The sequence below is a fragment of the Morone saxatilis genome, unplaced genomic scaffold (assembly GCF_004916995.1).
Source record: "Morone saxatilis isolate NCDOM2014 unplaced genomic scaffold, NCSU_SB_2.0 Contig12, whole genome shotgun sequence".
In the NCBI taxonomy this organism is placed as follows: Eukaryota; Metazoa; Chordata; class Actinopteri; family Moronidae; genus Morone; species Morone saxatilis.
In genome coordinates, this window is record NW_023339674.1 from 10,874,936 (window position 1) to 10,901,993 (window position 27,058).

General features: G+C 39.0%; 3 protein-coding genes across 3 annotated transcripts in view; all 3 read right to left on the reverse strand.

Moving 5' to 3' along the window:
• The window catches only part of ankle1 (ankyrin repeat and LEM domain containing 1), a 9,379-nt gene extending 7,681 nt beyond the window's left edge, over positions 1 to 1,698 (reverse strand). Inside the window, exon 1 of the mRNA XM_035652619.1 lies at positions 542 to 1,698. Within this exon, the coding sequence (XP_035508512.1) occupies positions 542 to 609 (68 nt within the window). The 5' untranslated portion in view covers positions 610 to 1,698. The remainder of the gene's footprint in view (positions 1 to 541) is intronic.
• A 134-nt stretch (positions 1,699 to 1,832) lies between these two features.
• On the reverse strand, positions 1,833 to 8,510 carry alpi.2 (alkaline phosphatase, intestinal, tandem duplicate 2). The gene is made up of 11 exons (XM_035652620.1): positions 8,363 to 8,510; positions 7,848 to 7,964; positions 6,593 to 6,708; positions 5,436 to 5,610; positions 5,036 to 5,208; positions 4,766 to 4,891; positions 4,570 to 4,639; positions 4,045 to 4,179; positions 3,418 to 3,609; positions 3,183 to 3,299; positions 1,833 to 2,378 (listed from the first exon to the last, which is right to left on the reverse strand). The coding sequence occupies exons 1-11, from the start codon at positions 8,436 to 8,438 to the stop codon at positions 2,107 to 2,109; spliced, it is 1,569 nt and encodes a 522-aa protein (XP_035508513.1). The 5' UTR covers positions 8,439 to 8,510; the 3' UTR covers positions 1,833 to 2,106.
• Positions 8,511 to 12,122: 3,612 nt separating this feature from the next.
• Positions 12,123 to 22,399, reverse strand: alpi.1 (alkaline phosphatase, intestinal, tandem duplicate 1). The gene is made up of 11 exons (XM_035653764.1): positions 22,306 to 22,399; positions 21,483 to 21,608; positions 19,065 to 19,180; positions 18,035 to 18,209; positions 17,445 to 17,617; positions 15,949 to 16,083; positions 15,785 to 15,860; positions 14,393 to 14,527; positions 13,973 to 14,164; positions 13,574 to 13,690; positions 12,123 to 12,397 (listed from the first exon to the last, which is right to left on the reverse strand). The coding sequence occupies exons 1-11, from the start codon at positions 22,397 to 22,399 to the stop codon at positions 12,123 to 12,125; spliced, it is 1,614 nt and encodes a 537-aa protein (XP_035509657.1).
• Positions 22,400 to 27,058: the final 4,659 nt, after the last annotated feature.

Consider the following 27,058-nt stretch of genomic DNA (forward strand, 5'->3'; position numbering starts at 1 on the left):
GTTTGGAAAGCACTTTGGATCTCTGTGTCAAAAAGGTGCTACACAAATAAAGTTTGACTTACTTACTCACTTACTGTACTGTATGCAGAGTCCCCTTGTCTATCTGTAAGTTACTTTGTAGATGATAAATCTGTATTTTTAGTCAACACTTGTACGGCAAAGAGTAAAGAAAACTGCAAGATCATGGTGAGGTGATATATTTTACACAAACTGCACTATTAAAGCGAAACAGTGGTCACAAACAGAGCCCTAACGCTGATGGCTGTTTTCTCAAACAGTGCTAAATGATCATCACACATTTGATGTAAAGCTCTGTGGTACAGAGGCAACAAACAAGTCCAAAAGGAAGTGATTACAATTAAGAAAGGACTGGAACAAAACTACTATTATATTATATTATACTATATATTTAGTTACTGGCATAACTTTAGATCGTACAAGGTGGCTAACGATAGCTACATACACACAAATGTAAGTCTGTCGCATCTGATCTGAAGAGGCATGTCCGGACAAAGCACAGAGACAGGGGGCTGAGCATCACCTGGGTTCTCCGTCGTTCACAGCTTTACAAAGCTGACCTTCGAGCCTCGTCGTCTTTCCATGATCCATGATCAACGTTATCCGTTCACAAAGTATCCCTCAGCATCTTTCTGAATTAGCCCATAGCCCAAATCCAAGCATCAAAGCTATGGAGAGCTTTTAATGGAGTCCAGCTAGCTAAGCTAACAGCGAGATTAAAGCTGCAGAAAGCTGCGCAGTAATTAAGTTTTATATACAGCCAACAGTCAATGTGCGTTAACCTTAGTTTAGTCCCTTAAATACTTGAAGATGTGTATTGTTTATCCACGTATTCCTAGGTTTCGAGCAGCTGCACGACTATTTTGATTGAATTTCCCTCCAAACACACAATGCTGGCAGCAGGCGGAAGTCCCGCCCATAGCTGTCTGTGACTGGTGGATGCTTTCATGGCACCCAATCAGGTGAGACCTCAATGGAAAGCGGGGGTCCATGTTCAATATCAGAGCTGTGGATCAGCTCTTTACCTTTCTGTTACAGAATGATTCCGCTATTAACAATCATTGTCTGACTTTACTACAATGGGTTTAATGCACCATTTTCAAAAACTTGATTTAAGATATGGCCTAATTTAGTTATAAATCATGCTCTTGTTTTAGAGCACAACAGTGGTAGGTTTTAAGAGATCCATGCTTTTTGCATTAAATTAAGTTTTTGAAACGTGGATCCTGCAATGAAATACTGTATCTGCTGGGCGTTGCTATGTTTATTTTAATTTAAATAGTTTTAGTAAGAAAAGTAAAACTTGTTTTCCCACAATACATTTTGTGTCTTGTGTTTTCATTGCATATTTTGTATAAAATTTTTCGGTAACAAGATACTGACTGAAACATGCAATTAGCATAATAGCAACAGAGGGTGACAGAAAATCAAATGTGTAGTACTACCGTTTCACAACAAGCATTTTGGTTATGTGTAAAGAGGCCTGAATAAACTTTCAAGTAGGGTTATTGGGATGAGAGGGACTGGGATGTAGGACAAGGATGTGCTCACTAAGCTCTTACATGAAAAAATGAAAATAAAGTGGGAATGTGAGTGAGTAAAAAGGTTACGAGAGGCTTGAAAAAGATGAAGAAAAATAAATAAAAAAATTTGTTTGGCTGAGAGGTATTCACTGTTGGACTATTGGTACCAAACTTACATCTGTGCCTAAAGTACAGTCTTCTTATGCATAAAGTGATAGAGCCCATGAAAGCTTGAAAAAAAGAGTGTTAGGCAATTAGCTTTTTTTATATATATCATGCCAGCTTTATTCAAAATATTTAAAAAAGAACTCAACAATATTTTTACATAAATATACTCAATTTTGTGTTAAAGGCCATAGCTCTGTGTAATATTAACACTAATGCTTTTCACAACAAGGTTCTCTTGACAAGAAGAAATTACTCAAAATTGCAGCGATCTCAAAGTTGTGCGACTACAGCTCTCCAATTCCACACAGAAAGTGTGAAAAATGATTTCTTTTTCGACCAAAATGTCAGATAACGCAGTTATTCCCAAGTCAAGGCAAATTCTCCAAAGGCTGTCATCTCAGACAGAGCAGAGGGAGAGAAGAAGGAGGCCCATCAGGAGGAGTAGCAGGCTGGGATGGATGGATCCAGCATGGTCGGGCTCTGGCAGTGTGCAGTCCTCATAGGGCTCCAGGCAGGCAGCATAAGACATGACGTGGGCAATGTAGCTCTGCTCCTGGACCCCGTGGAAAAGGTGTGACATGGGACCTTTGGCAAATATAGCTACATCCTCTATGCCGTGGGTCTCTGAATCCAGAAGGACAGGAGCCTGCTGACGGTAATCGTTATCCGCTGAGGAAGAATGGGACAAAGGAGCATTATATTAGTTAAATGGGTTTTCTGGTACATAGACAAATTGCTAACTAACAGTTTGTACATTCAGAGAGTTTGTTAAGATAAGACAGATACCTGACTATATGATGAAATCCAATAGAGCTAAACCAAAAACTAAAAACTAATTCAAATCTTTAACACAGTATCAACAAAAAAAGTTTCATAACAGTAGTATTCATTGCAGATCTATTATATTATTACATTAAATGATCACTCACAGCATTAGTCTTCACTGTACATTATTACATGTTCAAACTCGCTGATTGGTCAGGTTATCTGATCACTTCTTAATGTTTATGATAGTTAAATAATTTCAGAGTATTAGATATTATATGTTATGATTTGCTTAATATGAGAACGCTCATCATGTTGGTAATAAAGAGGTATTCTGTTTTTATTTAATATTTAATTGGGAAAAAAATAAATGACATCTGCTGTGATCCCCTTAATACCTCAAAATGTTTTTGAAACATTTAATACATAATATTTGCAAAGCTGTTGGGCAAAATACTACACAGGCCCACTCATTGCAAACAATAGAGGATACAAATTGTAAAGGTGTTACATTGTCAATGAATTGTTAATTGCATGGAGCTTTATTAATATGAGTGAGCAGGTGGGGGTTCATCGTCTTGCTTAAAGTCTGGTTCACATGACATTGAACGGTCAGTTCTTCTTTGTGCCTCTGCAGTAGATATCCTGTTACACCACAAGATGGAGCTACTATATTACTTCGTCATCTGATTATCAATGTAAACTTACATGAAATTGTCTCATTCATATCTGGGCGAGTTCCATTGACAATTTGGTATCCTGGTCCATTTCCATACACAGCAGTGGTGAAGTGCTTCTTGTCATCAGCTATTGAGCGAGATACCCCTGTAAATCACAGGACAAATTGATATCTACAGGTTTGTTCAAACTGGAACATCAGTTGATATTCTGAGTATTATAAAACCTCCCTCAGCAAATTTATTGCATAAGAGTGCATTTTTACCTAAAACAGAGTTTCCTCTAGCAGAGTATCCTCCAAAGGCAAAGACGTGGGAGTGGTCAGCAGTGACCACAGACAGAGTATCCAGCTCACTGGTAAGTTCAGCTGCTCGCCCGATCGCCCGGTCAAACTCAACAGCCTCATAGAGAGCTCTTTTGGCCTTCCCTCCATGGTGACCATGGTCAATTCTCCCGCTTAAAGTTCAAAAGAAAGTACTTGACATAAGTACTGTAAAGTAAATCTTTGTCATCATGATTTGGACAAAAACTTAACAAAACTAAAAATGTTTCAGTTAAAGGTGGGTTTGATTCTGCTATTATAGCTAACATCACAACAACAGCATATCATGGAGAACTAGAAAGTAAGCTGAATGTCTGTGGGCAAGAAATTTGTCCATATCTGACGCACAAATCCTGGCTGGAATGGCTGTAATAACAGCCAGTGCTGTGTACAACCACCAGATTTTTTTTCAGCACACACAGTGGAAAGTTGGTGGACAGTGAGGAGATATTTGCTGAATTTATAAAAAAGGTGTTGTTAAAAAGGTGTTGTTAGAATCGCCCACCTTTAATTTAAGAAGTTTAACATAGATTACGTGGTTGTTTACCTATAGAACACAATGACACTTATCTTCCACAAAGAGGAAATATCCCTTTGGGTTCTTGCTGAGAATCTTAATTGCTTTCTCCATCATCTCTGTAAGGGAGGGGTCCATGGATGAATCGCGGTCCAACTCGTAGCGGCAGTCTTTGGGCTCAAAGAGACCTAAATGCAGGGAGAAGTTTAAAAAACAGGCCCATTTTTAAAATGTGTACATGCCCTTTGAATAGAGCTGGCAGTGCTCGTGCCATGATTTGTGCTAAACAAACTCCTCATCCCCCCCAAAAAATATATGATAGCACTCTAATTGCTGCATCATTAATTAAAAGACTGTATCAGAGAAGATATCCCTGTTTGATTCACCCTATTTGCCCAAGGACAGTTTAGGTCATTTATACATCAATTAATTTGACAAATAACTACAGTATAGTCTGGTGACAATGGTATAGTTAGTGAGAATGTAGTACTGTATGTTTATGGAGACTATGTATGTGAGGTCCTGTTGTCCTTGTTTTCACATGTAAAGTAACTGATGAATTGAATAGTTCTTCTTACCCATCAGGAAGTCTGTGTTTGCAGGATTGACAGCATCAAAATCAGCTTTGTTCCAAACATACTGAACATTCTGTAGGTAATGAATAAAAACAAAGAAATTACTTTTAAATACATTTGTTAAAAATATAAAATTGCAGCCAGAGGGAAAATTACATTGATTCACACTCAAACATGATCAGCACAATTTAACATTTACCTTTTTGTTCTTAATCCACTCCAAAACAAGATTTTGTCCATCATTGCGATCTCCTGTGTTATTTGAATACTCTGGGTCTTGCATGGTTTTGGGAAACATGTATTGACGACCTCCACCCAGAATGACCTGGATCAAGAGACATGGTTCATTACATCACAATATGTCTATGTCTATTCTCTGTCATCCAGGTTGTAGAAGACCAAGAAGTAGTAAATAAAAAAAAATAGACTTGGGTGCTTTATTGTTTTCCTATAATGCATTATGGCTTACATTTATCTCAGTGTTGTGAACCAGCTGGTATGCAATGTCACGGCAGCCATTTTCGACTGCCTCAGTGGTAAGCTCAGAGTCAGAATACCAGCCTCGGTTGGCAGAGTGAGCGTAGGTTGCACCAGGAGAGGCATGCTGAACTCTGGTTGTAGTGACAATTCCCACTGATTTTCCTAAAACACACAGAGCAACTGGTCATAAAGTGGATATATTTTTTAGACTCTACTTATGACATGGATATATAAACTTATGAGACATTGGAGAAAAACAAAATTTAAATGTGTTTCAAACCAAATCAAAGAGTGTAGTAATACTGATCAGTCTGAGAAAATGTCCTTAATGAATAACACATCAACTCTGATACAAGCCCAAATTTAAAGCTGTGTGAACATGAACCTACCTGCTTTCTTGGCACGGTGCAGAACTGATGTAACCTCATTCCCATAGGTAGCGCTACAGTTGTACCTTGGGGTGGCGGCGGTGACACCCAGAGTACCATAGTTGGCTTTGACACCACATAAGTAAGCTGTGGCTGTGCCAGCACTGTCTGGCATCTGCTGGTCCACATTGTACGTCTGCGGGGGGCAAATATAATCACACACATTAACATGAACATTTATCATCTCAGGCAGGTGTTCTTATGCACAGGGACTTACACTTAGAGTTATAGAAGAATAAGATTGTATAGTTGGTGGGTATGTTAGTAACCTCAACTCATATGAGAAATGCACTCTTTAATTTATGAACATGAAGATCAATTTAGTGGTTGGCTATGTTTGTCTGTGTAATAAAAGTAATTTTAATGGAATGGGATAGCAGGTTACAATACTTTGTCTGAATTTTTGCCGCAGGGATGAACTTATTCACTTACTCAATTACTCTAACCTGAATTTAAAAAATGAGTCTGACATGGGATGATTATAATGACAGCCGATCAAACCTCAAGTATATTCAGTTGGAAAATGACATTTATTAAATATATATATATATATATATATATAAGCAACATGAGCAATTCATGTCTATGACACTGTGTCCTCACCATAAAATAATAATTGGCAAGGGTACTTACATAACAGATAACGTGAAAGTTAATTTAACATTTAAAGTACTACAAATACTATAAAATATGATAACCTATACTTTTTTGTCCTCTTAGGGATTGTTTTTGTAGACATGACACAGTCAGCCACATCCTGGTATTACATAAATGTAAGTGATGACTTTAAAATAATATATTACACAACCTACACACACATTCTATAAAAAGTCCCTTTGGGTACTATGGCCTCCATTGCTCATACTATGTCCTTACTGTTTTAGATGTTAATAAAAGAAAGCACAAACAAGTTTTTAAATTGACTGAGTTGCCACTTGGGTAATCTATATTGTCTGCCTGAGGGTAAAAGCTTGTACTCATTAGGACTGGGCTGGTACTCACATTGGGATGGATCATTCAGAATTCAGTATTTCCCAAATGTCTGGTGTTTTCATTCCAAAATTTTAAATACACATTTCTATGTAGCAGTCTGAATGTGTTGGTCAGAGTGGGCTGACCTTAGACAGGGCCAGGTGTGGGAAGGTATCCATAACCAGACTGGTCTCCTCCCCAGATTTTCCTGCCAACTGGCCTTTGAGGATCCGCGTAGCAGTCACTGTTGGTACCCCCATACCTGCAAACAGGTGGAAACACACCGTTAGATAACATTGTCCAGGCAGGCACAGGGCTGCCATTGTGCGCTGTGAACCTCATAAGGCTCAGCTGATGTGAGAGTTTAAAGAGCGGTGAAAGACATGAAGTTATTTACAATCACAAATGGTGGAGAAGTCATCTTATTGACCATCAGATTAAATATGTCTTCTAATCAAATATACTGTATTTTAACATAAATCTGCAAAAGACTTCGTCATTAAATTAGTCAGCTGCTAAAGTGTAAGGCTAATCATGTTATTCCTCCTCAGAAAGGTATTGCAACTGTGTAATTAACAATGAAAACAATTTTGCAACGTAATTTATGAAGTGATTAAATGTTACTGATCAATCCCAGACGCTGATACAATCTGAAATGTGCTGCTATCAGCATGTGTGTGGGTTGGGGTGGAGGCAATGGCAACCATAAATCCATAATTCATCTATACATTCAGAAATATTCAACTGGAGTTGCCAAATACTGATCTTGGCTCATGGAGTAAACAGAAGGAAGTCAACAGAAGTGATTACTCTATCTGCATTAAATATAGTGAAAAATGTTGCTCAGTTGTGTTTGTAATTGTTGCGTTTACATTCACATGCAGCTTTTAAAAGGAACAAAGTTGTTTATTTGAGATCTGGTGATCAGTCATCCTACCATTTTAGATATGTTAGAATTAAGGGGTGTTCGATAAGAGACCAGTTTCTAAACCTTCAGCTATGCATCATGGCCTTATTTGAACTCTTTGCAGTAGTTTACCTTTTTTGGTGTTCAGATCAGATCAAGACAAGGAAAAAGCTACACATGCAATGTAGAATGTGGTTTAACCTCAGTTCACTTTGTTACACTTGGCTTATCGAGCTGTAGTAACTGCTGGTGATCAGATGTCAGCATTCATTTCATTCTACCCATAAACCGACACATTTTGGGGTCACATAGTACACTGGGTTTGCTTTGTATTCTCCCTCTTTGTGAAGTAACACCACAATGATGATGAGACTCACATTCAGCTCTACTGGCTCCTTCTCACCTGAACAAACCAACTGTACAAAAAGGCGAAAATGCTCCACAAATCAAAGAAACTGAACTGAACTGTGGGAAAGCTCCTTTTTCAGACTCACCATCCCCCAGGAAGAGGATGATGTTCTTGGCTTTGTGAAGATTAGGCTGAACATTCAGGGCAGTGTGAAGAGCCTGTCTCCCTTTGTTGTTCCAGTAGCTGGCATGGAGCTCTTCCTCTATAGGCAGAAAAACAATATGATAGTGTTATCCACAACTAGAAATAGCTTATTAAATGTGTTTTAACATCGTAAATATTTTGTACGGCTTGAAATCACAGGTATATAAACACAATGTCTTATATTACTTATAAGAAATAAAATGAGCAAAGTCATAAAGGCCACGCAACTTTAAAACATTGATGTGCTTATAAAAGTGAATATTGGTCAAGTTTTTTTTTCTGCAGCATCAGCAGAATAAAAAAGGTAGAAAAGTAAATTAATCGATTGATGGTTGTGTACTGTAAGTATGGCATGTCTATTGTGTTGTCATTGAAATCCAGTTGTATAAGTCCAATGTGAGGTCAGAAAGTATAAGTATTCTTAGTTTCTGCAGCAATGTGTTTACAGATCCTTACCTGGAACAGACAAAGTCCACTTCACTGAAATCAAAATTAATAATCCAATAAAAATGTGTTGATGTTTGTTGGCCATGGCGTTGACTATATGTGAATTAAAAAGAAAACAACGGAGTAACTGAGTGCTAATGCACACACTAAGGTCCCTTTATAGCTGCAGGTAAGGAGCAAAGTGCACATGGAGGAGCCTGTCAACGTGAGTCAGGAGTTATATACAACGCACACACACACACACACACACACACACACAAGAACAAAGTTGGCATCTTAAATAATTTCTCCATATTTCTTTGTAGGTATCCAAAATGTGTGGCTGATATGGCAGGTGACAGGTGTTGAGGCAGTATGGACAGCAAATTACAAAGAAAGAATGTCACTTCTGGTCTAGACAGATACTGTGGAAGATGTTGCATGGACTTCCAATTTAAATGGAGAAACATTTTGAAAAGATTTCTCAAAAGAGCTGCTGTTAGCTTAACATCTGGCCAAATAGTTCATCCCAACTCATGTTTCATCACACGGATGAAGTCCCTTTGTGCATTACAGCCACAAAAGCATTTTGTGCATTACAGCCACAAAAATCTCGACATCGCTTCAAACCAATATTATCTTAAATTGCTTTGCTCAAAAAAAGTTCAACCATGTTTGTTTTGTTTCCAGTACACTTGGCTGGAAATTATACATTCTTTATTTTGAAGTGTATTTGTTTGACAGTGCCAATACATCTAAAAGGACGCTAAAAAATGTGCAAGAGGGTTATTAATCATTAATCTTAACTGTGATCTTATCAATCCATTATCTGTTTTTATTTTAGTGTTTATTAGCTCCAGATCTGCTGAAGTGCAAACCCAGCTGGGATATAAAACCCTATTTGTTGAATGTTAACCAGGAGCAGCTTTAATTATTATTGTCCTATAGCCACCATAAATAGATTACAATATTTTATGGTGCTTTCCATGTATTATATTACTGTTTTACAAATGTTTACAGCTCATATTTAAGCAGGCCATAATTCAGCCTACACTTTGTTAAAACAGTTTTATATCTGAGCAACCATTTATTTGAATTTGTGGCAGAATTAATTGATAACATGTGAGTCTGTGTGTGTACAGGTGGGCCTGGCTGTACATCTGTGTGATGTTTTGTCAGCAGTATGGTTAAAAACCCTCAGCACTTTACACCGACTGGCCTCGTGGTTCAGACAGACCTTCACAAGGTCACACAGCTTTTCTGTCAGTATCAGCATTTGGATGTCTTACAGCAGAGGATTTTGTGCAAGAAGCAAGACCTCTAAGAGACAGAACTGGCAGCCATTGGACAAATAAAAATAAGATTACATTCACCCACAACAACATAACTGAAGTATATGACGACCCAGCAATATAGCATTTCACAGATTATCCTGTTAAACCCTAGCCATATTTTCAGAAAAAAACGCCTAAAGTAAATGAATGAATTACTTCCACGAATGTATGAAGCGTTCATATGCCATGTTCCTTGGTGTGCATGGGGACATCTAGGGACCGTTCAAAGGGAACATAAGTATATACCAGGTGATCAGTGTTCTGTTATTTATTACCTAAGTATGATGAGCTTATCTAGTTTAATTTGACACCTAACATGACTGGAGTCGAGCGAGCGTATAGTATGTCTGTAGCCTGGACTGGCGTTTCATTTTTGACTGCCTTCAGTATACTCACATTAGTAATGTTATGTTGTGTTTAGTTAATTGTTGAAACTTTACATTATTGCCAAACAAACTGTGTTTGAGAAAAATACACTTGGACTGCTGTTTTGGTAGAGTTGAAGCCTCGTCTTTTGGAAACATTTGAAGAAAAAAAACACCACAGCGTTTTATTAACTTTTTACAGGCAGTAAAACATTGTAGCGCTCGCCGGACCCTGTACCGGGTCCGTCGGGTCTAACAGGTTATGTTGCGAAGATACAACAAAATTAATTTCACTTTATCCAAAAGGTCCATGGCATGGAATTTACTATAAGTGGAATGGTTTTCTTAAATGTTGTTCCAATGTGACATTGTATGTTATGTTGATGCCCTGACTTTCTTTTTGCATGATGTACCTACATTTTGTTTTGTTGTATTTCCAGGGTTTCCAAAGTATTTGGATTTTAAAATGGGACGATTCTTGTGTGTCAAATGTTTGCACTGATTGTTGCATTGATTATGGTCTAGCCTTTTTCTTTTCTTTTAATGCTTTCATTAGACCTAACAAACCCAATCCCTCTGTTTTTTCTTAAATATTTATTTCTGTAAAAATCTGCAAACCCTTTCCAGAAAATGTCCCAGTTGCCTTTTAGGAAATATTTATGAAACTGAAGGGCCTGTAAAATAAGAGAATTGTTATCAAATTAACTGGAGAATAGACTCATTGTCACTTTTTCATTCTTATTTAAGTAACATTTGCAAAAACAAAGTATAAAAATACATTGACAATATTTGCTTAAAAAATACATTCATGTACAATCCAAATTGATTACATATCAAGTGACAGACAATCTGACAGAAAAACAGATGTACTATTTGGAATCAATGAGGTCAAGATACAATCTAAATAAAAAACTTAAAAGCTACATATCTTCTACTCCTGAAAGAAGTACAGCATCTTTATGATTTCTTGTAAGGTCTGTGGGTATCGTAGCTTGGCATGGCACGATGGCTCATAGTTACTGTTACTGTGATATAGTCATTTATTCCATCTGGACAGTGATGATCATGTACATCAACAGCTGTGTGTCCTAGCTGAAACCCTCAGCCTGCATGCTTGTTTCAAGTTACTCTTGCTAAAGCCTCAGATGAATGTTTAACCAGTAAATTACTGCTCCTTGCAAATGTTTGATAACTGAGTGTGCAGAGTGCTAGCAGAGTTTGCATTTAACTTTGGAAAATAAGAAGAGGACAAAAATGTAACTAACTAATGAAATAACTAGTTAGTGCAAGGTAGTAGTCATGTTGCAGGTACAGATTTGAAATAGTTCTTATGAAATAAATGTTCATGATCTTAAAAATGGCAATAGTTGCATGTGTGTGTGAGTGTTTTTTAAATAAAAGCTTGTGTGTAAATGAAAGTTGATATTTACATGTGTTCTAGCCTGTAATGTCTGCCTGTTTGTTAATTTGTATTTGAATAAGAGCTACTACATGCATGTTTAAGCCTGCATCTTTTATGAATTCTAGGTTACAAGCTCATGTGTAGGTATACTGTGTGATCAGGATGTATGTGAGTATATTTCTGTTAAAGGTTCAGTGTGTAACATTTAGGAGGCTCTTTTGGCAGAAGTGTAATATATAATATTTATAGGTATGTTTTCATTAGTGCATAATCACATGAATGTAAGAAGCGTTATGTTTTTGTTACCTTAGAATGAGTTGTTTATATATACAGACACCATGGGTCAACCTCCATGGAGTCCTCCATGTTGAACTGTCATGTTTCTACAGTAGCCCAGACGGGACAAACCAAATACTGGCTCTAGATAGGGGTGGTCACATTTTTCCTGTTTCCTTGCCACCAGAGTATCTCTAACTTGCTAGATGCCACTAAACCCTACACACTAGACCTTTAATACATACAGTACTATATATGTTTATCCCTGCATTCTCACTTGCCAGCCTGTGTGCATACAGTGAATGTGTGTGCACGTACTTTATGTGTGTTTAGTGCATTAAGTGTCTGTAATTCTGCATGCATACAATGTATTTGTGTAAGTATGTGTGTGTTGATGTGTGCATGTTTTGGGGTCATCTGAGCAAAAAGAGGAGTCCAAGCAGGCATAACAGGAGGCTCTGGGGTGCGTTCACACTCCCGCTCGAGGTGTGGGTGTGGGGGTGAGGAGGGCAGTTCGTATAGGGCTCTAAGCAGGCAGCATAGGCCATCACGTGAGCCACGTAGTTCTGCTCTTTCACCCCATGGAACAGGTGAGCCATTGGGCCTTTGGCGTAGATGGCCACATCCTCCCCACCATGCGTCTCAGCATCCAATGGGACGGCAGCTTGCTGCATGTACTCCTCATCGTCTGGACAGAAATAAGTAGAGTGTAACAAAACACACAGTAAACATAAGTTAACCATAATGTCAATTCAGATTCATTTTATTCTTCACTGTGACTGTGACACAGTCACTGAAACATTAATAATATCACTGTATACCCTGCATTTACCACCTTAACAATAAGTGCCTTTATTGCACTGGAACCCCTTTGTTTGTCAGTTCAAATGCCACCCACACCAGAGAGAATCTCTGGATAGCTTTAAGATTACATGCGCCTCATAGATGTTTGTATGGCTGTTTGCCCATAAAATGGTGTGCTGTAAATCTTCTGTAATTTACCTAATTAAACATAATTACAACATTTTCCAAACCGAGAAGGTAATTTAAATCCTTTTGATAAAATTACAGCATTTACTGCCTGACTTTTCTAAAGTGAAGTGTGCTGACAGATTACAGATTTTTTTCCCCTCCCAAAAGCAAACATACAATGCTAGAAAACAAGTATTCTTGAGGTTACTGCTGTAAAACAACTTGAGTCTCAAAAAGAGTATGCTTGCAGTATTGTGGATTGATTGTTACAAAAATCTGTTGGAAAGCTTTATTCTATTTGGCTACTCATACCTCCTTCTCTAAAAAAATAGTGTTTTGGTCTCATAGTCTTTAACGGAATATAGACGCTGACTTCTGCGGTGTATCACATTTCCCGTAGAAAGTTTTAGAAATGAATCCCTCACTTGTAATTGCATGCTTACTTAAGGTACCAGAAGAGTGTGCACTTTTGAGACACAACTACAGGTTCCAAAAAGTTTAAGTGACGTCAGGCCATTCAAAAAGACAAAATTGGGGGTTTTAAAAGGCAATTCATCCCTGGATAGAAGTATTTCCACCTCCAAGTATACACAATCATGTAATGACTAAAGTGAATGGTGCAAAACCAGAGGAGGAAGAACTGGATCATTGCTGTCCAGTGTTCCACAAAGAAATGCAAATAGCTTTTTTTAAGTACTGTTACATGTACACAGTGAGGCCTACAGAGACCAGAACATAAGACAGCAGTGAATGCCATAAACATCATATTTCATCTTTGCTTTCCAGAGAAAAACACAGGCATGAGTCAGCTGTAACCACATCAGTTCACGCTGTCTGTACACACATCAGCACAGACGAGTGCAGCATCTGAAACACATTAGTTTGTGCTTACAGTAATCCACCATTGTGATGTTCCCTCTGGTTCCATTTATGTGGACATAGCCAGGACCATTGGCGTATAGGATGCTGGTGAAAGGCATTTTGTCATCAGCTTTCTTTGGTGCCAGACCTGAATGACAAATAATGGTGGAGGAGGTGAGTTATAATATGCTGGTCACAGTACCTTTTCACATAGAGGCAAAACGGACTCAGACATACTTTCATGAGACAAAAAATATGGAAGCTTTTAACATGTACGTTACATAACCACACTCTTAAAAAATATGCAATTACCTTCATATATAAATGTCCAAAAATCAGTCATTCTAGGCTAGTCTTACTAATTTTCATGTGTGGTTTGCATTAGGTTAATAATAATAATACATTTGGATGTTTATGCTTTGGACCGTACCAAAGATGGGATTCCCTCGGGGTGTGTTGCCACCAAAGGTGAAGACGTGGGAGTGGTCAGCAGTGACCACGGTGAGAGTATCAGATTCTCTGGTCAGCTGCGCAGCACGATGAATGGCTCGGTCGAACATCACAGCTTCTGTCAGTGCCAGTTTGGCAATGCCGTCATGGTGGCCATGATCAATTCTTCCTCGTAACAGAACAGCACAAAAAGAGGAAATCAGACCTGGCTCAAAACTAGCAGTGGCTAAAAGAAAAAGTCCTATTTGATTATTATTATTATTATTATTTTTCTAAAATATGTGTTAGGTGTTGTAGGATAAATCTTAAAGACAACATTTTTCAAAGATTGAGAGCACCCTGTTTTACACTGACCATCGTGACATTTTAAATCACTCAATGCTGTTCATATAGTACTCATCTTCCACAAAAAGGAAGTATCCTTTGGGATTCTTGCTGAGGATTTGTATGGCCTTCTCTGTCATTTCCACAATGGAGGGGTCACGTGTGCTGTTCCTGAAGACCTCAAATCTCATGTCCTTTGGCTCAAACAGACCTGGAACCATAGAAAAGAAGGAAACAATATTTTGATGTAGAATAAAAAAAAAGGACTTTGGTACTGATAGGTGGTAATGATGAGTTAAAGGGTAACTTCAGTATTTTTTCATTTAGATCTCAATTTATCCTGTTTTTGTGTCAAAGTAACTAATAGGGGACAACAATTTTTGAATTTGGTCTAGTATTGGGTATTGAGCCTGCAGCCACAAACTGGGCTACAACGTAATCCCCTTACAGGTACCGCTAAAATACATCCACGTGTTTGTTTTTGCAAATGATTGATCAGATTGTTATTATTAGTGTCTGATACAATTACCCTACAGGAACGTTTTCTGTTCCTTTCGCTTGATCCGCTGTGTCTAAGTCTTGTTCAAGGAGAAATTTCATTCTGAAATGACTCGTTCATGCATTCACACACACATGCACACATACACAACCTTTTTGCGATAGGCAATTGGCACAAACTAAAACACACGTACACACTTGACCTTCATGCCAAATATCAGCCTCTTACGGTGAAAACTGTAACTGCAAAAGGGTAGGGATTTTTTTGTGAACCGACCAACCAACAGAGCAAGTTATAGAGCTGCTGGTCGCAGCTAAAAAGTCAATACTGCTTAAACATTTCATGTTCAGACAACCCATCCGATTGATCAAAAACATCCTCAGATGATAATTCTTAGAATAAAACCTAATTGGAGACATTTGGAGAAGCCTATTCTGTTTTCCTGTGACTTCTTATTTCAAACGTGGGAAAGGTACACATTTGTAACACACATGAAAGATACAGATCTGTACAAGATGATAAGAGTTATATTGCATTTGTATTACTGTCATACACATCGCAGCAAAGAACACACCCTTTCATTTTTATGACCATAGGCCGGGTTGATAACTGCAACTAACTAAATTTATAGTGTACTGTTATGACTGCTTTGATGGCTGTAAAAGATGAAAACTGACCTTACTGGAATCCTCTTGTTTCCACTGAAAGGATTTCATAAGTTAGAAGTGTATCTGTCAACACCTGAGTAATGTAGACACAAGGGGTTCAAATATAGTGCATGTGTCTGAGTGAGTACATAATGTATGTGTTGCGCATGCATTATGTATTGTTTTTTTTTCTGCCTGTCTATCAGTCTTGTGTACCGTGTGTATGGTATCATTGTGTGTTTTATATACTGCAGTACGCTCATGAGTGTCTGCTTATCTGTTCAACCTGATTATCTATCATCGTTAACACATCTATACCCACCCATGAGCCGGTCAGTAGTTTTAACATTTATCTCGTCAAACTCCTTCCTGTGCCAAATGTAGTGTGACTTCTTGTTCTGAAAAACAGACCACAGGACATTTGAAGCTGTGACTAATATATTAAAATACATAGAAATATCCAACAGTAATGTAAAATAATCCTACTGGTTTAGCCTTCAGCCACACATCAATGAGGTTCCTCTTGTCTTTTCGGTCCCCCTTGCGGGAGTTGGAGGTAGGGTACTCAGGGTCTGGGGTTCCTTTTGGTGTCATGTACATCCTCCCTCCCCCCAGAATCACCTAAAAAGGACACCGGACAGAATCATTACATTTACAGTAGTATCCTAAAATAGTCTTTATACTGAAGAATTATACTGCCCTAACAATAGAGCTCTGTCATAAAACTGCTGTGATTTTTTCTCATCTACCAGCTACTTGACTTCATTTACCTCACAGCTAATGTGTAAATAATTCTTCAATTATAAGGCTAGATTTAAAACCAGTAAGGCTCTATGAGTCCTGAGGATCAAGATAGAAAATGAAAATGACTGGAAGAGTATGTATATGTATGTGGTCTTTTAAAAGAATTTTAAAGAAGAAAAATGCAAATTATGTGAGTAGATTAGATGCATCTATGTATTTTTTTAAAGTCCATTTTTTAGCTTCTTCTGTTCGAAACAACTGTTGTTTATCACCTCATCTTTAAATAATGGAAGATAAAATGTCCCCACTGCACATGAATGTACCGCCAGCATAAACATAAAAAAGTAGATATCTTCCTTTTTAAACAATGTTACATTTCCATGTCTTTGATATCAGTGGGATGCTACCTATTAAAACAATATCCTCTGAATGCCATAGAGTTGATTGAGAAAGATGAAAATTGATGCACTTAGAGATGGATATAGTTCAAGATCTCCTATTAAGACATATATATATAATCTGCTTTTGTTATTTTTCTGAAACTTTCCAGACACAAAATATCTTATATATATATTATATATCTTATATCTCACTGTAAAGTCCATTCTAAATGTATGTTTCCACATCCCACTTGTATAAATTGCATACTGGACCACAAATTATGCTCGTAAAACCTGCCTCTTAAACTCTGATTGTCTATGAGCACAGAGACACTTTCCACTTTCAGCAGATAAATGCGAAAAAAATCCTTCTAGTGTGAAAAGTATGTATGCACATAATCCAGCACAGTGAAGCTCAAATATCCAACTGTAGGAACAAGAATAAAAACATATTTTTCAGTGGAGGGGGGCTTTAAACTGGACTAAATCTGCCTTCTTTAAATATCCCTTATATAAACACTAATGTTCTGTGCTGTTGTTCTTGTTTTTCTTCTCTGCACCTTGTCTCACCTTATTCCATGGCTGTTTTGTAGCATCATATCAACCATATAGGCCGATTAAAGTCATGGTGAACTCAAATAAAATGAGTCATATTCTCATAAAACTGTTTCCAAACTGCTCCTTATCCATTTTAAAACAAATCAATGATCAAAGGACATACTACTATTGTAGATAAGCACAATACTACTACTTGTTGGAGGAGCCATATAAGAGTTGCACACTTGCAGTAGAGAGTTTAACTGAACTTGATCCAATTAATTAAAAAGGAATGTGCCAAACAGAAAAGTTCTTACATACATCAATGTCAACGTTAGTGACCAGCTGGGTTGCAATGTCGACACATCCCTGCCTGCGGGCGCTAGACGGAAGATCTGCGTCACTGTACCAACTGCGACTGACAGAGTGAGCATAAGCAGCGGCTGGGGAGGCATGCTGGACACGGGTGGTGGTCACTATGCCAACTGATTTACCTGGACAAGGCAGAAGCACACCCAAATCAGAATTAAAACTGCCAATTAACTTTCATTTGGACAACCTTGCTTTTTTGGCTCTAACTTTATCAAGAAAATACTTCCTCCAGGAAACTTTGTATGATTAAAACTTTATCGCTTCATGAGGAAATGTCAACACAAACACATTCTAAACACATTGCAATAGCTATCTAGGTAACTACAACTTAATTATAGGTATAACGAACATTTAACTACAACTGGTGCCACTCAAGTAGTAGAGAACTTATCAGATGATTGTTTTATTCCTCATAGCCTATTTTATTTTCACATATATGTGGTAATTGCATTACTTAGAATAAGAATGTAATTTAAACGAGCTGACCTTTCTATTACACATCACACCCAATACTTAGACAAGCCATTCAGTGACCTTACCTTGTGCTTTAGCACGCCGTAGTACTGAGTAGACCTCATTGCCAAAGGTGGTGTTACACTCATAGGCCACTGCATTAGCGCTGAGCCCTACTGTCTTAGCGTTGGCCTTCACCCCACAGTGGTAGGCTGTAGCTGTGCTAGCACTGTCTGCTACCTGTTTATCCACACTGTAGGTCTGTGGAGCAGAAACACAAGCACCATTAAAGACCAAACAGGGCATAAACATATATTTGTAGAAATTCTAAAACACAGAGGCACTGAACACTCACACTTGAATTACTGAAATTGAGGAATTATACTTAGTCATGAAGCTGAATCTTACTTTAAATTAAATTCCCACCATTTCTACCACAATGTCAGCATTTTTAGTTAAATTGCTGATTTTAGCTAAATCCCTTGAAAATCTTTTCACACAGTGGTTTGAGTACTCAGAGTGGGATGGTATGAGGCAAGATACAACATGTAGAGGGAACAAAGCATGTAACACACACACTAAGCCACCCTTCTATATACTTCATCTGCTGAGCATTTCTGTCTCTATTTCTCTTTCTCTTGCTGTTTCTCTCTTTTTGTTTCTCCTTTTTTCTCCATATTTCACCCTCAGACACACACACACAGACACACACACACACACAGACACACACACACACGCAAGTATATTAGCATGTGGTGGTCCTCTCTCTCACACTTTCTTTCACACAACATCTAACAACAGCGCTCATCCTTTGATATCAATGTTGATAGTGTGTGTGTGTGTGTACAGGCAAAGCAATTCAGACGTCACAGAGTGCCGATACATAATAAAAAAACTTTCTACGACCTGTTTCTTCAAGTATTTGGAAAAATATATGTGAAAAGTGCAAAATTACTGTGTTGCCATAAAAATGGAAATAATTCATAAAACACAGATATATGCTGTATAAATGCTTATATGAAGGAACCCTACTGGTTCTTTCAGATTAGAAATTGCATTGTAGTCTACATAGGCTAATGACTGATGAATTACAGGTCAACAGTGTTGTGTTATCACCTTTGACAAGGCCACATATGGGAAAGTATCCATGGCCAGCATTGTCTCCTCCCCTGATTCGCCCTCCATTTGACCTCGCAGGATTCGAGCTGCTGACACTGTGGACACACCCATTCCTGGAAGACAATTATTGACAGGTGAAGGTTCACTGATAGGGTCCATCAATAATGTTTTTGCTTCACTATTTCAGTCTTCTGACACATTGAATAACATATTAAGGAATCGATAATTTAGAAATCTATATTATGTAGCCTATGTATTCACATTATATGAAGGTTTTGCTGTTCTGACCCCAAAAAGCCCAGGATACTGTTCTCTGTCCAGTTTGTGCACATTTCAAAAATCCTTCCCAGAAATATTAAAATGTGTTTGTTTTTAAAGCTCAGACTATTACTGTCAGATGAGAGGGAAAGAAATTTATTCAGTAATTCTCTAAGCAAACAAAGTCAAAGGACGTCAAGGCCATTAACATCAACTGAATCCACAAATACAGGGTATTTAAGGCAGCGGTTTTCTAGGAGAACCACATTTTCAGACAAAATCATCGCACAGACCAATACTGACTTCTCCAGGCAAGTATTCAAAACACTATTAGTACAACATATAACATATAAACATACATAAAGATACTGCGATGTCCCCCATTGGCATATATTACAAAAAGCATACAGTATATGCCTTTTGATCACTTTTTCTAAATAAATTAAGGAACCTGTTTTATCGCTTCCTGTGGTCCACTATTGGATTTCAACCCTGACTGAAAACCATACTTACGTACGACAAAACCCATGCCACTGTGATGCATTCAACTCTCCCTTCAACATCACAGCCATAAAAGTGAGAACATGCTCTGGGCAGGGCATTACTGGAGAGATGCACAAAGAAAACTCAGCCCCGACCACCCAGAAATGTGACTCAGTAGGTCTGATTGAAAGCAGATATATTAGTAGTTAACAACGAAAACACTCTTAAATCTCTGCGCCTTGAAACAGCTCCCTTTACAAAAAACACTGTCATGCATCAACAGCTGTAAATATACCACACAATGACAATTAATGTGAAAAATTTGCCGATCAAATCAGATCCAGATGGGACCTTTCCCCAACTGGAAGAGACATGTAGTAGGAGTGAATCTTCAAGGTGACAGCCACACCCTGCACTGATAGGGATCGCCACCTCACAGTCAAAGCCCCTGCAAAGTATTTGACCACTACTAACATTATGGATCAATGGTTATACAAGTAGGTCTTCGTTTTATTTGAATCATGCACACAGATGGTGCCAACAAACAAAGCAATGTGCTAATAAAGGTTGTAAAGAGAAAGACTGCTAGCAAGAAAACATGGATGCAAACAATGCACAATCAAAAGTATGTTAATATGTCTTGCAAATGTTTTGTGAGGGAGAAAATGCACTCAACACATTTGTTAGATTTTAGGGATACACTTATGCATTGGTTAAACATGGAATATAAGCATAACTTTTGTTTACTTCCAAGAAAACTCCACGTCTATAATTGTCATTCAACCTCCTGAGCTCCTAAAAATACAATTCAAAGTTCAATAAGTTGGCATACAATAAATTAGGAGCAGTTTGTGACAGTAAGTGCCTAGTGACCTTAGCGTTCTTTTGGAGTTGTGTTTCTTGCCACCTGAGGAATGTAAGTTCAGCTTTCACCCTCACTCTAACTCTGTTTTGGTCTCCACCAACTCCTGAGGGAAATATCTGGCTCTTTAGCTGCTAAATGTTCCACTATTTTCACAGGCTTCTTGCTGACTTGATAATGAACTGGAAGACACGAAATTGCTCTGTAGAGTAAAGTAAAGGTACCTTTGTCAAATGAAAAAGAATAATGTGAAAGGGCTCGCTCATGGCAGCTAACTCCTTTCACTTTACTCATTTGACCCATTATTAACATCAAATATTTATCAGTAAAACTAAAACTACTTAGGGTTGGAGAAAAGTCACCTTCATGATGAAACCATTGTTGTCTGTTGGTAAGAGATGAGATGTAAACTCCTCCTGTCTAAGCAATTACTGTCACACCACTTCTGCCTTTCTACTTTGAGTCATTACTCGCACAACTCCAAGTGTGTGCTTTTCATGCCCTCATAATCAATTTTATGCATTTGAACAAATGACTAAAGCTGGCCAAAGCAGTATTATGAGCACTGGCTCATCATCCCCTACAAATCTAGACACGTGCCAACACTACCACTCACACACAGTCCGCTGCTCAAGCAACTTTCCCTCAGTCCATTCTGAGCACAGCTACACACTTGAGCATTGTCTTGCATTGCACATTAGGCTGTGTTTGTCATTGAGGCTGAAAGCTGTAGGTTCTCCATCAACCACAAATTCAGCCACAACCAAGTCTGTATTGAATGTATACTATTCCATAATGATAGAATGACCTACCGTCACCGAGGAACAGGATGATGTTCTTGGCCTGGTGGTCCCGAGGGCGGAGTTTCAGCGCAGCATCCAGGGTTGCCCTGGCCTGTGCATCCCAATAAGCTGGTTCCTTTTCAAGTTCGTACAGCGCTGCTACTGTAACACACACAGATTGAGAATGAGATTGGAGTGTGGGTGTATGGATTGTGGATGTCAGAGATTTTGCAGGTAAAGAATCAGGTATGTGTGGGATATTGACTGCTTAGTGTGTGTGGGCGGGTGGTGTTGTGTGGAATAGTAAAGCTCTGGCACAGAGAAGCTTCAAGAGAATTCAAGTGTGTCTGTAGGTGCCTGCACACTCATGCATCCCCCATTGTCTGACACTTTGAATTATATTTGGCCTTGGGTTAGACAAGAGAGGAGGTTTCTCAAGACGTGTCAAAATGACAAAAACAGCCAAGAAGACACTTTGGTTTTTGTCCATTCATGCCCACAGGGAGGCTCACAGTGAAGGGAGTCAAAAAGGAACATTCCTCCGGCCACACGGCAAAAACAACGGAAAGACAAACAGTGCATCCCACATTTTACATAAACAGGTGGACACAGGCAAGAAATATACTCACACACGCTTTTGTGCACTTACACTAACACAGACTCTCCATTACACCTACACACCTGAGTTTGTGCTCATGAATCAAGTTCTCAAACACAGTCTGTCCTCACACACTCACCCTTCCCCAGGTTGAGGTTACCTGCTTGAGTCGCCCTGCGCGTCCATTTGTCTGCCCACAAAGTGCTACTAATATCCCAACCGCAGGCAGCAATAATAACTCTGTCGTCTCCTCACCTTGGCTGTCCATAGCGGCCCGGCCCATAGCCAGCAGTATGGGGCCGAGAAGGATGAGCAGGAGATTGGGGGCCCTGCAATGTGGCGTCTGCATCTCTAATCCGAGCGACCTGGAGCCTGGAGAGGTTGACACAGCCGGCTTTCAGAGCAGCACACCGAGACAGAGGCACGAGCAGAGAGTGTGTGTGGCTGCTAAGACCTCCGGCCCTGCCTTTTTAAAGCCCCACTGGGTGTGTAGTAAGGAAGGGCCAACGCCAGCTCATAGGCTTAGAGCCACAAAAAAAGGGAAGAGAAAATGTGAGAGAAGGAGGAAGAGCCAGAGGAGAGAGAGAGAGAGAAGCTGGGACCACACAAGAGCTCTGTAGCATTGCAGCCCCTCTACTCACTTTGATTCCTGAAAATGCACCACCCCTATTTTATTTGTTTTAAAAGGTTGTTTTAGTTTCATTCTCCCTCTTTTCTCAGGGTCCGCCACTCTGAAGTGTATATGATAGAAATGTGAATGGTCCTTTGATGTGGTAAATGTATAACGGGTCTTTCTATGCAGCAGCCCCTTTAACAAGGAAGGAAAAAAAATAGCTACCCAATTTGTGTTGGCATCCATTAAAATACAAATCATAACCATGTCTCTTTCCATTTCTCTCCCCCCATCCCCTGGAAAAACAGTCCAAGAGAGGAAAGGGAACGAGGTCCAACCTATTCTTGAGAATGTCATGATTGAGTCTTGATGTGCTCTGCTTTTCATGTCAGGAAACTGGTCATATTTCCATTTCCCCCCTCTGAATTTTTGCATTTATAAGACCCCAATATTTTCCCTCTCTCACCAAGTCAACTTGGCCAGTTTTTCAGTGGGAAGTGAAGCAGGGTTAGCATTTTTCTTCTGTGAGGTAGTGGAGACCGCCTGCAGAATGAAAATGTCTCTCTTCTACGCAAACACAACAGTTAATGTGTGAAATGAAGTGAGTTGGGCCAACTTTGTTCCACACGGCCAGAAGAATCAAATTCTCGGCAAACGGCTCTCGCCTCGTGAACCCGCGAGGCTGAATCTCGTTACAATTCAGAGCTGTGGAAGACCTCTGCTTTCTGCCAACGGCTCAGCCGTTGCCAACAGGGGTTTGCAGTTAGTCACATGTGCCTAATCAAGACTGCAATAAAATCATAGCAGCAATCTGGGTAAAGAGGCCTCACATGATGTGGCCCACACCACATGAACTGGAAATACCAGCGGCAATGTGCAAGAGCAGGAAGACTTGTGGATGCCTGTCTTTCTGTCCATTTGTTATGGTTTTGCCCCTGAGAGAAACTCTACCTTATGTTGGGAAAGTCAAAATAGTTTCCTCGAAGACAAGTGTAAACACCTGGTGGCTGTAATAGGTCTCAGCGTGGATCATCCATCCACCAAGAGGTGCTTAGTTACTTTTGTTTGCTAATTATATGGCAAGCTTGAACGCTCGTGGGAATGCAATGAGCTCCTGGGATTTGAAGACGAATGTAAACAAAGCAAAGCATTACAGTTCTAATGCTGTGAATCTAACACCGTTGTGTACTTTATATACATTTCAGTAATAGAATCAATTTCTGGTGTCCAGCATTCAAAAATTAATACAGTCCAGTCTTATATTCAGAGGTTGTATATAATATTTCTAACTTGGCACTATTTATTAAAAAAATGCAATCAGTTGTTTATGTTTGTATTTCCTCCAAGGGGTAAATATCTAACTTTCCTGTGGAGATCAAAAACATATTTCATATTTCTATTCCCCCAAGCAAAGCAGTCATGACTATGAGTAAATATGATCTACTGAAATAAATCACATGCTACATGCAGGAGGAAAGGGGAGATATCTGCTTGTTAAAAAATATATACATATTTTTCAGGCCTCTTATGGAGAGCAAGTGTATACAGGATGTTTATAGTGTAGCAGATGGTGACTTGTGTACACTATTGAGATCACGAAGCAGGGGAAACCATACAGTGGGGGGCTCTTTGTCATCATGTGGTGTGTTTGAACACATTTCCTGTTCTATCCGAAAATCCAAAAAAACCCACCTGTTCATGGATAAAGAATAATCATTATCCATGACGAGGTTTAATACAAGTCACCATTGCTAGAACAGTATATTGTTTGTTTTAAATCTATGACCTATATCGCTTCATGTCACGTCTCTTTCTAATGGTGAATATTACACTGTGGAAGGAACTGTTACACTTGTGGAGCAGGATCTTTTACCTTTGGTATGCTGAGTTTCCTTATTAGTTGATTCTGTTTTGTTTAATTGAAAACAAATGGTGGAATGACCTAACCTGGTGGAGGTCATTGCAATTAATTTGCAAGTTAAGTTGTACACTACTGCCTTTGATCAGAATACCAGAATATGTTAGGCATGACACATGTACGCCATTGATGCCCTAAAGGAAAAATGCCCTCCTGCCCAAAAGAAAAGCAAAAAATTAAAAGAAGTGGGTGTCCTGGTGAACTTTATCTATACAGATCTACTGTACACTGTCCTAATAAAAGAAAACTAATAAAAGTACGATGTATAAATCCCAAAAAAATGGGAAAACATCTATATACAGGGAAATGCCTTGGGATTCATGACTTTTTATGAAAAAAGTTCCTTTCAAGAGTTGGCCTCTATGGTTTATATGTAAGGAACTTAAAACAGGCCTTTTTAAAGTGTATAGAAATATACACTGGTTTTACAGTTACACACATACCTTTTCACATACAAACACTCCCTCATTCCAGCATCTGGATCCTGAGTCAGACTCCCCTAAAACTAAATTACAAATGTTATACTCCCCTCTGCCTCCATACCCTCTGCTCTTGACATGCAGGGCTCCTTTAACCTATAGATTCTGTAAATTATAGTGGCTAGCCCGATTTTGTGTCTAGATTACAAGTCATGGAAGGAAATATTTAGGTTCAGGTTGTCAAAGCGGGGATATACATGTGGGTGGTGCCAGACCACACAACCACAATTTCAAAGAAAAAGCCAAATCCTTTTCCATGACTTTTTAAAGGTGGCTTTTAAAAGGTTCTGAGATATGACAGAAAGAGAGATCGGTCCAAGGATACTGATGGCGAAAGTTATAGAGATGGTATCTTAAAGAAGGAAGAGAGTCAGAGATCCAGTCAGCAAAAGAAAATGACTGAAGAGACAGACAGATCTTAAAGAGAATAAAAACAGAGACAGCACTGGTGGAACAATTAAACTGAGTCTGCAATGATGCCTGTGATCTATTTTGGCTTTGTCACAAATATGCTCCCATCCACAAGACAGATGAAGAATATATCTGGATCAATTTAAGAAGGTACCATAAATGATGTAACCCCCGTTTATATGAAGCACTGGTGACTGAGATCCCATCTCAGAACAGTTGGAAGACAAGTCATAAAAGCTTTTACTGCTGGCATGCAACTCAATTGGGGGACAATTAGAAGGGAAAGCACCCGGAGACCCAGGTCCCGACTCAAGGCGGCTTACAGCAGCTACGGCGAGAGATTGCAACCTCAACATCAAACAGTCTGACAGCTTTGAGAAGTGGCTCTTAGTTTTTAATTGGACTCATAAAGGAAATATGGAGTTTACCCTAATTAAGTTATAGTGAGTGTGTCTGTGTGTCTGTGCAAGAAGAGAACATGTGAGCATGAAAGAGATAGACAGAAAAGTGTGTGTGTGTGTGTGTGTGTGATGGCTAACATGCCTGCCTGCGTCTGTGATGTGTTATAATTGTCCACTGTTTGTCTTGTCTGACTTCAGACCTAAAAGTTGCGACATGGAAAGAAGTAAATTGCAGTCATTGCAGTCACATCCAGACTTAAAGTTCCAGTTGTTACTGTGTGTGCATTGAATATATTGCATTTGACATCATGTCATAAAAAAATTGGTTTGCTAACCTTTGCCCTTTTTCTAACTCTTTTAGCAACATCACAGATATAAAATTCTGACTCACCTGCAGAGCCACATCCAGTGAGGAGAAGTACGCTTATCAACAGTATCATCTTTCCTCTGAAATCAGCTGTGAGACTTCTTTCTCTCTCCACTTTCCTCTTCTTGTTCCTCTTCTTTGTCTTCCACCTCTCCTGTTTTTTGTGGGTCTCCAGATGACTAGCAATTACAACCTGCTTCTTACACCTCCTTCTGGTAGAATGGTCTTTGAAGTTTCCCACCTCCAAGGTATCTAGAGAAGTAATAAATGACGGATGGAAAACAAAAAGTTATTTTCCTTCCACCACTACCATTTTGTAGCCTTGACTTGCATCTTTTGTTTGAGACAGAGGCAGAGGAGGAGGGGGAAACACACTTATTTGGACATTCACACACACATATCTGCACCACAAGCAACACTCACCTTTTTACCAGTTTGCGTCAGAAATATCCATCAAATCACAGAGTGGTTTTCCCTCCCCATGCTGCCCATCTTTTTCCTCAACAATGCATCGAATCAAAGTGTTTTTCTCTCTTGGTCCTTTGTGGACACATGTCTGTCAGCAGCTCACACAGGTTCAGGCTTTGTAGTTTGCTGCAAGAAATGCCTGAACTGGTTTCAGAGGAGTCAAAGTGGGTGAAAGGGTTTAAGGAATGCAGTAAACAAGTGTGTATATGCTGTACATTACAAAGACAGGCATGTGAAATAAACTTGTACTAATGAGCTAAATCTTGATTGAAAACCTGGATTATGCGGGGGAAAACAGAAAGCGCAGAGATCCAGAGAGACACATTCGTATTCAGGATGGTCGAGTGTGGT

What these genes read in the sequence shown, in the direction of transcription:
- alpi.2 (XM_035652620.1), bottom strand. Translation starts at nt 8,438, where the DNA reads ATGGCCAACAAACATCAACACATTTTTATTGGATTATTAATTTTGATT. An exon ending in CACACCTGGCCCTGTCTAAG is followed by an intron (nt 5,611 to 6,592) that starts GTCAGCCCACTC and finishes TGCCCCCCGCAG; the next exon opens with ACGTACAATGTGGACCAGCA. An exon ending in AAACACAGACTTCCTGATGG is followed by an intron (nt 4,180 to 4,569) that starts GTAAGAAGAACT and finishes CCCTGCATTTAG; the next exon opens with GTCTCTTTGAGCCCAAAGAC.
- alpi.1 (XM_035653764.1), bottom strand. Translation starts at nt 22,399, where the DNA reads ATGCAGACGCCACATTGCAGGGCCCCCAATCTCCTGCTCATCCTTCTC. An exon ending in CATATGTGGCCTTGTCAAAG is followed by an intron (nt 18,210 to 19,064) that starts GTGATAACACAA and finishes TCTGCTCCACAG; the next exon opens with ACCTACAGTGTGGATAAACA. An exon ending in AACTACTGACCGGCTCATGG is followed by an intron (nt 14,528 to 15,784) that starts GTGGGTATAGAT and finishes CTATGGTTCCAG; the next exon opens with GTCTGTTTGAGCCAAAGGAC.